Here is a 13,727-nt window from a genome sequence, read left to right as displayed (position 1 = left end):
ATGGGGCAGCGGAGTTGCCGTGGCCAGCGGCAGATGAGGAGGAGAAGCCACCCGACGGAGCCCTTGCACAGAGAGAGAGAGAGAGAGAGACGCATCGACAGGCGCGATGCACCCGTCGATGCATTTTTTTTCGTTTTCGTTCCTGTTCTTTTTGTAACGGGGGGGGGGGGGGGGGGGGGGAGGTGGATAAAAAATTACATACGATTATGGATGCGGCGGACTTGCAGAACGTCATCCGCCGCGTCCAACGTTTGTCTGATTTCGCTGTTCCTAGCGGAATTTCCGTCCGAATCCCGCTGAGAACGGCGCATCAAACATGCCTTAAAAGAGTGTTTGACTGCCTAGATGTACTAGTCCTTGCAGACAAGTGTCATGCCCTTCCCTCCATCTTTTAAACACAGGGATATGTGAACAGTGGGTCTCAAATTTAAGAGATTTGATCTTGAAATTCATGTCTTAGAGATAATAGATCCTTGTGTTAGGGAGGGAGATTATGAGGCCCCTAGATTTGTGTGGGCCTCACTGGGAAACCGTTCTCTCAAATCTGAGATTTGAGTAATCAAAACACAACTTATAATTGCATTGTTTTAATTGAGGGATTTGAGTTTGAATCTCAGCAAGGCAGCTACTGAAAGGAATAATAAGAAGAATAAAGGTTCTTATGAAGAGATGATTAGTACATGTTGGTAGTACTCGACTCAAACACAAACCTGCCTAAGTGTATCAAATGAGGATGCTGAAAACCGGCCAAGTATTACGGTAGCAATATAATTGCATGACATTAAAATAGAGTGAAAATTCATTTTTTGCAAAATAATGGTTATTATGATATTAAAGTTTATCTATACACATAGTATAATATGTGGTAAGACTTGAAAATATCAATAAAGTTTGTTTAAACTATTTTAACGGTTAACATTACCTAAAGTCTAGCATTGGAATACCAGATTTACAATTTTTTATTACAATTTGATAATAAAAGGTTATTTTGAAAGTAAAGTTGTTTTACCTCACTAATTGATGACCCCTTAATTGGGTTCTTGTTGGTTTCATTTTACATCTTCAAAAAGTGTTGGAAGAGTTATCTGGTTTTGCATATGGGTCAACAAATAATGTTAGATCGGTTGAATGACCATTGGACAGATGAATGTCAAATTAAGGTGCCTTTTATTATATCTAGAGGACTTAGAGATGCAAATGATTCAAATATGGAACAACTACACCTACATCCTTAATCGAACTTATACGCAATCGTAGATCAAGGGAGCGGGTTCATCATCACATAAGTTAGTCGAAGTAAATAGAAGACTTGCAATCTTGAGGTAGTCCAATAATAGAAAATCTCAAGAGATATACATATGGCGAACAAAAAGTGGTGTTGTATGTTTTAGAGGTAAAGTGTGTTTTGTTATGGAAGAAAATAAAAAATCAAATGTATTTTTAAAAAATTAATAAGTTATGCTTAATTTGAAAAGAGAAAATGATATTTGATTTCAATAAGTAACAATATAAAATGTCATTAGTATTTCAATTAGTTGAATGCTACTAATATTTATATAACTAGTTTTAAATCAAATTAATCATACAAATGCGCTTGGAGTGGTTGTTGTTCTGAAACAATTCTTATAGTTTCTAAAATATGAAACTATATATATGAATATGAAAGAAACTCCATGAAAGGAACATTATTCATATAAATCACTTAATGGCCCATGTCTTAAATAAATCCAATGGGTAACTAATAATTTATACAAAAAAAAGTAGCTATCAAGACTTTTTTTTTATGAATCACATAATCCTACAATTTCATAGACCAAGGTCACCATATAAATAGGAATCACAATTGAAATTATCGAAAGAGTTATGTGAGTTAATATATGTTTTAAAGTTCCAAATAACATAAAAAAAGAATCACTTTTTTTGTTATAAAAAAATGAGTCCCTTAACTACTGGTTGTAAATATGGGATCAAATTCTAAGATCTATTGTGTTCTATTTAGTTTTAGAGGATGCAACCACTCATACTCGAACTGATATGCTTTAGCATTATTTTCTAAGAGCAGTGTTTCTACTGATTTCACCATCATGGCTTGCTCGAAGTAATACTAACCTATCAATGTTTAATCAAAGAATAGTCATTTAAGTAAATATTTGACGGTTCAATAATTGTTATTTGCTTATCTTAGAGTTTGGTAATAGTAAATTGATGAAAAAATGACAATTCCCATCTCGCAATATATATATATATATATATATATATATATATATATATATATATATAGAGAGAGAGAGAGAGAGAGAGAGAGAGAGTACCAAGTGACTGAGGCATGAAAATTCTTTCATCTATTAGAATAAAAAACACATAGGTTCTTCTATCCCAAGTGGTTGTAGTGCACCTCCAAATGTGAAACGCCAAAACTATTAATATGGCAACCTACAAACACATGAAGCATCATTGCTACCGTTTGCTAAGGTGTTTAACTTGACAATGAATACTTGTTCTACTACTATCACTCACATCATTAATACTCAATGCTATAATTGTTCCCTTGCGACTTACAGTGTATAGTTGCGCTTAGAGTCTGTTTTGCTTTTGTTGAGTCTGATGTAAGCTGCCCGGTTCAGGTGAATCAATACCCCGAAGGGGCAGCCCGTATACTTGAACTGTAATGGCCTGTGGGCAAAATTGTGAATGAATTAAATGCGTTGAGCTTTCTTTTGTTCACTCTCGTTGTGATTGCTTCTTGTGATTGCAATTTCTCTCCCTCTATTCTCTCTTGCTCTCTTGCACTCTGATTACAAGCTTCCGCGACGGGCAAGCGAGCTGACGAGTAGGCTTGCGGCGGTAAGGAAGGACCGTCGCGCCGCGCTGGCCCATTGAAGGAAATAGGCCCGTGACAAGTGGTACCAGAGCCCGTTCTCGTGCTGGGGAAGGGACTCCGGAGTCGGTGTCGATAGACACGCCGACAGGCTGCGATTTGTGAGCAAGACATCGTGGCGCCTTATCAACACTTGCGCAACACCAAAGGCAAGGCAGTTGCCGAAGCTGAGGAGATGGGTTCACCTCGGGGCCAAGAAGAGTTGGTTGCAACTGTTAACAAGCTGGTGGAAGATGTGACTTCGCATGATGAAGTGATTTCACGCGCATGTGAATCATTCAATGGATTGAATGATGTGGTGGCGAGCCTGCAAGAGCAGGTGAACTTACTAATGGGGCAGGTCACTTCGTTGACGACTACAGTGACCAATCTTGAGTTGAGGAACCGTATGTTGCAGCGGACGGTGACCCTGAATGGCGGAAATGGTGAGAGACCATCAAGGATTGATGTACCTAGACCCACAAAATTCAATGGTTCTCGCGACAGCAAGGCCATTGAGAACTTCTTGTTCCAAGTAGAAGACTACTTGGATATCTAGAATGTGACCCTCGAAGATCTGAGGATCAAGGCTGCAGCGGCCTTACTTGATGGTGATGCTATCGCTTGGTGGAGGCGGAAGCGCAATGACATGGAGAGGGGTCAATGTGTGATAGACACCTTTGACGACTTCAAAGTAGAGTTGCGCAACTACTTCATGCCAAGAAATGCGCAGAGACAGGCCTATCGGATGGTTCGTGAGCTCAAACATACTGGTTCGTTGCAAGACTATGTCAGAACGTTCCAGAAGCTTATGCTGGAGATACCTAACATGCCAGAAGACGACATGCTCAACTGGTTCATTGTGGGACTTCAACCATGGGCACAGTCTGAAGTGGAAAGGTGCAACCCCCGTATTTTGGAAGATGCATATGTGGCGGCTGAGCGCTTAGTTGACACTCAGCGCAAGCCTTTCACCCCATCAACCAAAGTTGGGAAGAAGCCTGACCACGAAGGCAAGAAGGATGAGCAGCGCAACGATAAAGGTAAGACGTCGACACACCATCAATTCGAAAAGAAACAGAACTACACAAAGCATAACAACAACAACAAGGGTGCAGTTGTGACATGTTGGTTCTGTGGTGATAGACATATCGCCCAGCAATGCCCAAAGCGCCTTGTAAAGGACGACGGGCAAGCCAATGCTGCACAGAAAGAATGCAGCGATATTGAAGGCAGCGACACTGAGACCATGCAACCGAGGATGGGCGCCATGCGATCGATTAACGCAGCTAAAAGTTGCGTAGCTAAGAACATGCAGGTCAGTAAGGAACTTATGTACGTAGAAGTCATTATGAATGGAAAGTCTACTTCGGTAATGGTAGACTCTGGGGCCACACACAACTTTGTCTCGCGGGAAGAGGCAGAGCGGTTGGGCTTGAAAACTGGGCCAAAGCAGAGGACTATCAAAACAGTAAACTCTGAGGCCAAGCCCATCCTTGGTGAAGCAAGAGATGTGGCTACTCAAGTGGAGAGTTGGGTCGGCAAAGCCAACTTCTCTGTGGTGCCCCTGGACGATTTCAAGGTGATTCTAGGTATGGAGTTTCTGCGAAGCCAGAATGTGATGATGCTGCCAAAGTTTAACACGTTGACGATCATGGGATCAGACCTGTCCCACACAGTGCAGTGCCTTACGCAGAAAGGCAAGTCTTCAGTGTTATCAGCAATGCAACTGAAGAAGGGTGTCAAGCATGGGGAGCAGACATTCTTAGTTGCAGTGCGTGCAGATGAAGGGAAGGTAGAAGCAGCAGTGCCGCCGACCCTAGCCCCTCTACTGGAGGAGTTTCGGGAAGTGATGCCTCCGGAATTGCCAAAACGTCTTCCGCCAAGACGCGAGGTCGACCACAAGATTGAGTTGACCCCAGGAGCAAAGCCTCCCGCAATGATTCCATACCGTATGGGGCCAGCAGAGTTGAAGGAGCTGCGTAGGCAGCTAGACGAGATGTTGGACGCAGGCATTGTTCGTCCATCAAAAGCCCCATTTGGTGCCCCGGTCCTTTTCCAGATGAAACATGATGGCTCTAAACGGTTATGTGTGGATTACCGTGCTTTGAACAAGGTCACGGTGAAGAACAAGTACCCATTGCCATTGATAGCGGACTTGTTCGATCAGCTAGGCAGTGCTCATATCTTTTCCAAGTTAGATCTGCGATCGGGTTACTGGCAGGTGAGGATTGCTGAAGGTGATGAGCCGAAAACAACTTGTGTCACCCGTTATGGTGCTTACGAATTTCTAGTAATACCATTCGGGTTGACAAATGCTCCAGCCACGTTCACGACTTTAATGAACCAGATCTTCTACCCTTACTTAGACAAGTTTGTGGTAGTCTATCTGGATGATATCGTAATCTACAGCAGTAACATGGAGGAACATGTCGGGCACTTGCGAACAGTGTTTCAGGTGCTGAAGGAGAATGACCTCTGTGTCAAACGAGAGAAGTGTCTCTTCGGGCAGGAGAAGATCAGCTTCCTTGGCCACGTTGTGGGGCGTGGTGTGCTGCGTATGGATGGGCAGAAAATAAGGGTCATCCAGGAATGGGTTCCACCAAGCAAAGTGCCAGAATTGCGGTCATTTCTTGGTTTGGCAAACTACTATCGGCGTTTCATCGAAGGTTATTCCCTCATTGCTGCGCCCCTCACGGATTTGTTAAAGAAGAATCGGGTATGGCTCTGGACAGGAGCGTGCCAAGATGCCTTTGATGGCTTGAAGAAAGTTTTAGTGAGGGAGCCAGTGTTACGACTGCCTGATCATTCGAGACCCTTCGACGTCCACACTGATGCCTCAAACTTTGCCATTGGCGGAGTTATTATGCAAGATGGTCATCCGATCGCATATGAGAGTCGCAAGCTGAAGGATGCAGAGAGGCGTTACACAGTGCACGAACGTGAGATGACCGCCATTGTGTATTGCCTCAGGACCTGGCGGCACTACCTTTTGGGTGCCGAGTTCGTCGTCAAGACGGACAATGTGGCCACGAGCTATTTTCAGACACAAAAGAAGTTGACGCCTAAACAAGCTCGATGGTAGATGTTTTTGGCTGAGTTCGACTTTGCCTTGGAGTACAAGGTTGAAAAGACCAACGTTGTGGCAGATGCCCTGAGCCGTAGGGCTGAACTGGCCACTGCGCGTGCGGAGTCTTCTGAAGTGCATTTGGAGGGTGCACTGCTGAGCCGCATCCGCGAGGGTACGCAGCAGGATCCGACCGCACAACACCTTGTTTCTCTGGTGCAGACAGGGAAGACTCGGCGATTTTGGCTACAAGATGGCCTCCTCGTAACAAAAGGGGGACACATCTTTGTACCACGGTGGGAAAGCCTTCGCCGAGAGCTACTCAAGGAGTGCCATGATACACTATGGGCCAGCCATCCTGGTCAGGAGCGGACCTTAGCACTCCTTGAGCGCGGCTACTATTGGCTGCAGATGAGAGACGACGTTGAGGGGTATGTGCGGACATGCCTCATCTGCCAGCAGGATAAAGGGACAAATCAGAAGACTGCCGGTCTCCTTGAGCCTCTACCAATTCCAGAACGTCCTTGGGATAGCATCTCCATGGACTTTATTGTTAGTCTGCCAAAGGTAGAGGGCCTCAGTTCTATTCTGGTCGTGGTGGATCGTTTCTCAAAGTATGCCACCTTCATCCCAGCTTCTAAGGAGTGCCCTGCAGAGAAGACTGCAGAGTTGTTCGTAAAGCATGTGGTGAAGCACTGGGGCATACCAAAGAGCATTGTGAGTGATCGTGATGCTCGCTTCACGGGCAAGTTCTGGCGTGAAGTATTTCGGCTACTTGACTCTGAGTTGCTGTTTTCAACTAGCTTCCAGCCGCAGACAAATGGGCAGACAGAGCGTATCAACGGGATCCTGGAGCAGTACCTTAGGCACTTTGTTAGTGCCAATCAGAAAAATTGGGTGAAGCTCTTTGATGTGGCATAGTTTTGTTATAATCTGCAGAAGAGCGAGTCTTCAGGCCACAGTCTATTCGAGATAGCCACGGGGCAGCAGCCACTGACCCCGCACACTCTTGCCACACAGGAAAAGGGAAGGCCATCATTCGCCTATCAGTTTGTTCGCGACTGGCACGAGCAAAATGAGTTAGCGAGGGCATTTTTACACAAAGCGGCAAAGAGAATGAAGAAGTGGGCGGATAAACACCGTCGGCCCGCAGGGTTCCAAGTTGGGGACCAAGTGTTGGTGAAGTTATATCCTGGTCGCACAGGCATCTTCCGCGGGCGGCACCGCGGACTACTCAGAAAGTATGAGGGACCCTTCACCATCACAAAGAAGGTGGGCAAGCTGGCATACAAGCTGGAGTTGCCCCCAGACTTCAAGGTGCACCCGGTGTTCTACGTGTGCAACCTCAAGCAGTTCCATCCAGATGATGAAGACCCGGAACGCAATGTGCCGCAACGCGCTCCCATCATGCAGAGGGCCCCGGCAGCACAACTGGCCGAGAAACACCTCAGTTAGATCATTCGCCACAAGGTCAACTACTTGGGGCAAGCGAAGAAATACTTGGTGCAGTGGGAGGAAACAACGGAACCAACGTGGGAGCCTGCATTTCGAATGAATAGCCGCTACCCGGCTGAAGTCAGGGCTTACCACGAAACAGATGGCGCCGAGGACGGCGCATGATTTGAAGGGGGGAGCATGTTCCCTTGCGACTTACAGTGTACAGTTGCACTTAGAGTCTGTTTTGCTTTTGTTGAGTCTGATGTAAGTTGCCCGGTTCAGGTGAATCAATACCCCGAAGGGGCAGCCCGTATACTTGAACTGTAATAGCCTGCGGGCAAAATTGTGAATGAATTAAATGCGTTGAGCTTTCTTTTGTTCACCCTCGTTGTGATTGCTTCTTGTGATTGCAATTTCTCTCCCTCTATTCTCTCTTGCTCTCTTGCACTCTGATTACAAGCTTCCGCGACGGGCAAGCGAGCTGACGAGTAGGCTTGCGGCGGTAAGGAAGGATCGTCGCGCCGCGCTGGCCCATTGAAGGAAATAGGCCCGTGACAATAATCTAATCTAATTCACTCTATTATGTTTCATAGATGACAAACCAAAGTCAGGAAATATCAATTTTCTCTTAATCATGATGCATGTAAAAATCAATACCCTGCATATTCCATTGAGACTAAGAGAGCTTGTTTCATATCGGTAACAACTGGCTAAAGTTGAATGCCTTGTACAACAAGCTCATAACCTTTGTTTGCATGGATAAGTCTTAACCCCTAAGGATAACATCATGGCCAGCTTTAAGTTGGTTATCCCCGGGATCAATTCCGGCTGGCACATGGGGGTTGCCATTGCTTTGTCACGGTTGGGGCATGGAAGGTTGGGTGGTCGATTTCTCAACCTGGAGGTAGAGGCAGGCTTAATAAGTGTCCCAGTTCTGGTTAGGGTTTTCCTTCACCATCCAAATAAAATTTATGCTGGTTATCAAGTTGAGAGATACAGCTAGAATAAAGGATGACTTGAAACTAATAAAAGGATAACATGAAACAAGAGATCTGGATCAAGCCAAGTTCCAATTTCTAGTATGATGTACTGAATCTGCATTTGAATGAATGAAACATTAACAAACTCAATATATATAGATATAGATATATAGAGAGAGAGCAATTTCAGAGAATTGTTAGAAGAGATATAAGCCTAGTCATTTTACTTGACATTTGTTGTTAAGTATGAATTACTGTAAATTTTAGCTTTAATTATCATTGTATATGTTAGGGTTTATGTTTGTGGTTGGAGGGGTTCTATAAAATGCTAGGTGGTGGGTCCCACAATGAAGGGGATCACATAGGTTTTATTTTCGGGTGGTCCATGTAATTCTCCTTAACCATGGGTCTAGTTAGCCTAACCATGCTGGTAACCATGGTTACTCACGGGCAAAACCCTAAACTTAAGACCTGGATCCCACCCCTAGTATTATTTTTCCTCGGCCATAATTAATAGGAAAATATACATATAACTTTGCATACTTTAACATCCAGCCCTAGCTCATAATTCTATAAAAATATATACAAACACAAAATAAATAAATAAACAAAAATTTCCATTATCAAGCCCCTTTAAAATCCCTCCACTAATTTTTTTTTCCATTTTTAGCCTTAATGCCCTAACCACACCTAGGGTTAAAAACTAACCCTAGTTATGTTTTGGGCATACAAAAAATAATTAAATATTAATTCCAACCAATCAAAAATTCCAATCTACGTATTTATGTATGATGGGGTAAGGAAAAAATAAAGGGTCTTTTATTTTAAGGATTCTTTTGGTTTAGGTCTCCTGTAAAAACACCAAATTTTTTTTTTGTGATGGGATGGAAAAAAAAATGGAGGAATTGACCTAAAAGTTTTTCATCTTCTTCCTCAATCTGTTTCTGTGATCAGGTAAACCCTAATTTCTTCAGTTTGTGTTTGCATTTGAGTCCTTTATTTGCCTTAGTTTCTGTTTCACACTGCCCTCCTATGTCCTAGATCAAACGGTTCTGGATTTCCATCCCGATCTGAGAATTCTCGGGTGTGATTTCTGGCCGTTTGATCGTATCTAGGTCGTTTTTTCCACCCCTTTTTCCGATTCTCGATTCCTTGATTTTTCCTTTGTTTTCTGTGATTGTTTTGTATTTTCAACTTAGTTGGGGAAGAGCGAGAAGAAATTGGGGTTTTGATTGGTTGGGAGGGAGAAAATTAGGGTTTTCTTTTAGTTTTGTTCGATCGAGTAGAAGCGTTGTGATTCTGATAGTTTTTCGTCCGAATTTGGATTCTCCCCCTCCCTTCTAGGGTTTCTGATAGTGGTAGAAAGGATCAGATGATCGGAGAATATGGGGATTTCTGGGATTTCTGATAGGTGGTTGAGTTGCTTTGAGTTGGTTTCCGATGTTTGGCTTCAGAATTGTAGGTGGGTACAGTGAGAATTGAAAGTCGGTAGGGCTATAGGAGTAGGAGAGTGATGGAGTGTAACAAGGACGAGGCCACTAGGGCGAAGGATATCGCCGAGCGGAAGTTCAAGGCGAAAGATCTCGAGGGGGCGAAGAAATTCGCGTTGAAGGCATCACAATTGTACCCCACATTGGAGGGCATCAATCAGATGTTGGCCACCTTCGACGTGTATGCCGCAGCGGAGAAGAAGGTCAATGGGGAGACGGACTGGTATGAAATTCTGTGCGTGAATGCTATGGCGGACGATGAGACTGTGAAGAAACAGTATAGAAAGCTAGCTCTTAAGCTGCACCCTGATAAGAACAAGTCTGTGGGGGCAGAGGGAGCATTTAAGCTAGTTTCAGAGGCGTGGAGTGTGCTATCGGACAAGTTTCGGAGGTCGGCTTACGACCATAAGAGGAATCTTAAGGGGTTCCCGCAGAAGGCTTCGCAGCCGGGTAGGCCTGCTGCTGCTGCTGCTGCTCCGCGAAGGGGTGCAGCTGCCCGTGGTGTGAATGGCTTATACAATATACCTAATAGTAATGCAAGTTCTGATGCTATAACAGATAGTACTGCTCCACGAGCCGGTGCCTCTGGTAGTGGTGTGAACGGCTTATACAAATTCAGTAATGGTAATACAGGCTCTGATGCTAGAACACAGAAGCCAGCTCCACGCGCTCCTCCGGCACCCCCTCCAGCTCATCGTCAATCGAAACCGAGCACATTTTGGACAAGTTGCAATCGGTGCAAGATGCAATATGAGTATCTTCGTGTGTACGTTAATCACAATCTGTTGTGTCCCAATTGCCATGAACCATTCCTGGCCATTGAGACAGGTACTGTGCCGAGAGCTTCGGGCACTTTTCCTTGGACGATCTCGCAACAGCATGGTCAACCGAATCAAAACATGCATGGAAATAATGCTCATGTTCCAGGAAGGGATGGCGTCCTTCCAAGCGGGTTCCCTCCAGGTCAAGGTACCGAATCATTTCATAACCCGAACTTCCAGTGGGGTGCATTCTCTAGAACAGCCGGTGTTGCGAGCGCTAATGCATCATCTTCTTCTGCTGCTGCTGCTGCCAATGTGGTTCATCAAACATATGAGAAAGTCAAAAGAGAGCGGGAGGAAGCACAAGCAGCAGCTAGAAGGGAGGAAGCTCGGAGGAGCAGCCATAACGTTAAGAGCACCTCAAGTGGATTATATCCAGGGAATTCCCAAGCATACCCTGGTGGAAGTGAAAGTTTCATTCAAAGGCCTGATAAGAAAAGAAGAAGCATGGACAGAGACAGTCTTGGTGATTGTGACGATAATGAATATATGGGTATGGCCAACGGCAAAGATGGTGTGCGGAATGCATCTGGACATAGAGCAGACAGTTTCCACATGACCTCTAATTCTAGCAGGGACGCCTATGAAGCAGAAAAGCTGAATGGCATCTCAAGGGGCATGCAGGCTCGGTTTCCTTACAAACAGTATAGCGGCTCTCTGAGGGACTCAACAGTGCAGGATACTCGCAGCATACTAATGGTGAAGGCTAGAAATGAAATTAAAAAAAAACTAGAAGATTGGAAGTTGGGGGCTGTAGCAAAAGCCAAAGAAAGCGAAAAAGCCCAGCCAAATGCAAAGGAAAAAGGCATGTCGAATGACAATGGTGATGTGCATGATCAGGGAAAGTCTGATGGGTCTTCGAAAAAGGGAAAGAAAAGGAATTCATCAAAAGAGTGCAATGTTTCTATGGATGTTTCGTATGAAGAACCAGATGGACTGTCGTCAATCAATGTTATTGATCCTGATTTTCATGATTTTGACAAGGATCGGTGTGAGAAATCCTTTGAAGCTAATCAGGTATGGGCAGCTTATGATGATGATGATGGCATGCCTCGTTTTTATGCGTTTGTTCAGAAAGTGATATCTGTACACCCTTTCAAGATGCGAATTAGTTGGCTCAGCTCCAAAAGCAACAGTGAACTGGGCCCTATGAATTGGGTTGCATGTGGTTTTGCCAAGACCAACGGAGAGTTCAGGGTGAGTAGGTATGAGGTAAATGATAACGTCAATGTTTTCTCTCACAAGGTCAGATGGGAGAAAGGGTTACGAGGGGTCATCAGAATATTTCCTAGAAAAGGCGATGTGTGTGCCCTCTACAGAAACTGGTCAAAGGACTGGAATGAATCAACCCCGGATGAGGTGGTACATAAGTATGACATGGTGGAGGTGCTTGATGATTTTGTAGAAGACTGCGGTGTATCTATTGCTCCTCTAGTGAAGGTTCCTGGTTTCAAAACAGTATTTCAGAGGAATATGGATCCTGAGAAAGTTCGAAAAATTCCTAGAGAAGAGTTGTTTCGGTTTTCACACCAGGTTCCTTCTCGGCTGCTGACTGGTGAAGAAGCTGAAAATGCACCAAAGGCTTGCCTGGAACTGGATCCAGCTGCAACACCTATGGAACTTCTGCAGGTAATAACAGAAGCTAAGAATGATGAGATGGGGGAACCTGCCAAACAGTGACAGCTTGATCTAATACCGGATTGCCTGGACATGATTTTCTTCAGAGGCTCGGATGGTCATGGATGGATTAACTGCTCTCATAATGCTGAACTAGCAGTTTGAGCATTTGCTGGTTTTGACATAATCAGAGCACCTCTGTGAGGTTTCTTTTTTGCTATTGACTAGCTTATGTTGTGGACATTTCACCATGACAGCTGGTCATTGATTTCAAATATTGTCACACGGCCTTTTCTGATGATCTAACCTCAAATTTGTCTACAAGACGATGTCATTTCAAAATAGTTAACATGATTTTGGTTAACATTGGCTAGAATTTTGGTATTGCTTTTTTATTCTGTGGGCTATTTATATGTCCTGAATTGTCTTTAATGCTGAGATGAGTGCATTATTCATTTGCATGTATGGTTCAGCCATTCAATAGAAGATTATGTCATCTAAATAACAATCATAGTGTCATCCAAGGGACAACATAGTGCTATGATGTGCTTGTTGGGTTTCTTCTGTTATCTAATGAATCTATATGTTGCCCTTCTAATTTTCTTTTTCTGTTTGTAGCAATGAGGCAATCAGTTACTGAATACATATTTTGGTATTGCTTTTTTATTCTGTGGGCAATTTATATGTCCTGAATTGTGTTTAATGCTGAGATGAGTGCATTATTCGTTTGCATGTATGATTCAACCGTTCAATAGAAGATTGTGTCTTCTAAATAACAATCATAGGGCCATCTAAGGGACAACATAGTGCTATGATGTGCTTGTTGGGTTTCTTCTGTTATATAATGAATCTATATGTTGGCCTTCTAATTTCCTTTTTCTGTTTGTAGCAATGAGGCAATCAGTTACTGAATACATATTTTGGTTGTCAGTCTTACAGGGTTCCAACTATCTGTCCTGTAAGTTCATTTGTTGAATTAAGTGCCTGTTTTTCTTAATTGGAGATGTCACCATGTTATTCTGTTCTTTTTAACTTCTTTTTTATTGCTCATCACATGCATGATCTTTCAATGGTCATATATATTTGCTGGAGCAAACACATGTTTGTAAATGTTAACCTCATAAGATGGAACTTAAAAATTTTTTTGAACTATTAACGATTTACTAGGATTGCCTAACAGAGAGAAAAGCTTCTCTTATGTTGGTCTGGAAGTTTCTTTGTATGAAATTACTTGGTTGATGATTTTCTCAAAATATAAGTGCCTTTAGGCATGGGGCGAATATATGTATGGTATATCACTTGATATTTCACGGGGAATGATACCTTCCAAGGCCATTAATTTTCTTAAAAGAAAAAAATAGCATTATAATAGGAAGAACCCTGACATTTGGGGGAAACTTATGCTACTGTTATTAAAAAGTTCTGTGCATATCCAAACATGTTGGAATGTGTTCATGG

The 13,727-nt window shown here is 43.5% G+C and overlaps 1 protein-coding gene across 1 annotated transcript; it reads left to right on the top strand.

The window, feature by feature from the left end:
* The first annotated feature begins 9,156 nt into the window (after positions 1-9,156).
* Positions 9,157-13,408, top strand: LOC149840479 (uncharacterized). Its single transcript, XM_090003173.1, has one exon. The coding sequence runs from the start codon at positions 9,855-9,857 to the stop codon at positions 12,330-12,332; it is 2,478 nt and encodes an 825-aa protein (XP_089859299.1). The 5' UTR covers positions 9,157-9,854; the 3' UTR covers positions 12,333-13,408.
* The last annotated feature ends 319 nt before the right edge of the window (positions 13,409-13,727 follow it).

Source organism: Nuphar pumila, chromosome 4, assembly GCF_984573655.1.
Source record: "Nuphar pumila chromosome 4, dmNupPumi1.hap1.1, whole genome shotgun sequence".
Classification (NCBI taxonomy): domain Eukaryota; kingdom Viridiplantae; phylum Streptophyta; class Magnoliopsida; order Nymphaeales; family Nymphaeaceae; genus Nuphar; species Nuphar pumila.
The sequence above is the reverse complement of the archived record's forward strand: the minus strand, read 5'-3'. Positions and strand labels throughout refer to the sequence as shown.

What these genes read in the sequence shown, in the direction of transcription:
- LOC149840479 (XM_090003173.1), top strand. Translation starts at nt 9,855, where the DNA reads ATGGAGTGTAACAAGGACGAGGCCACTAGGGCGAAGGATATCGCCGAG.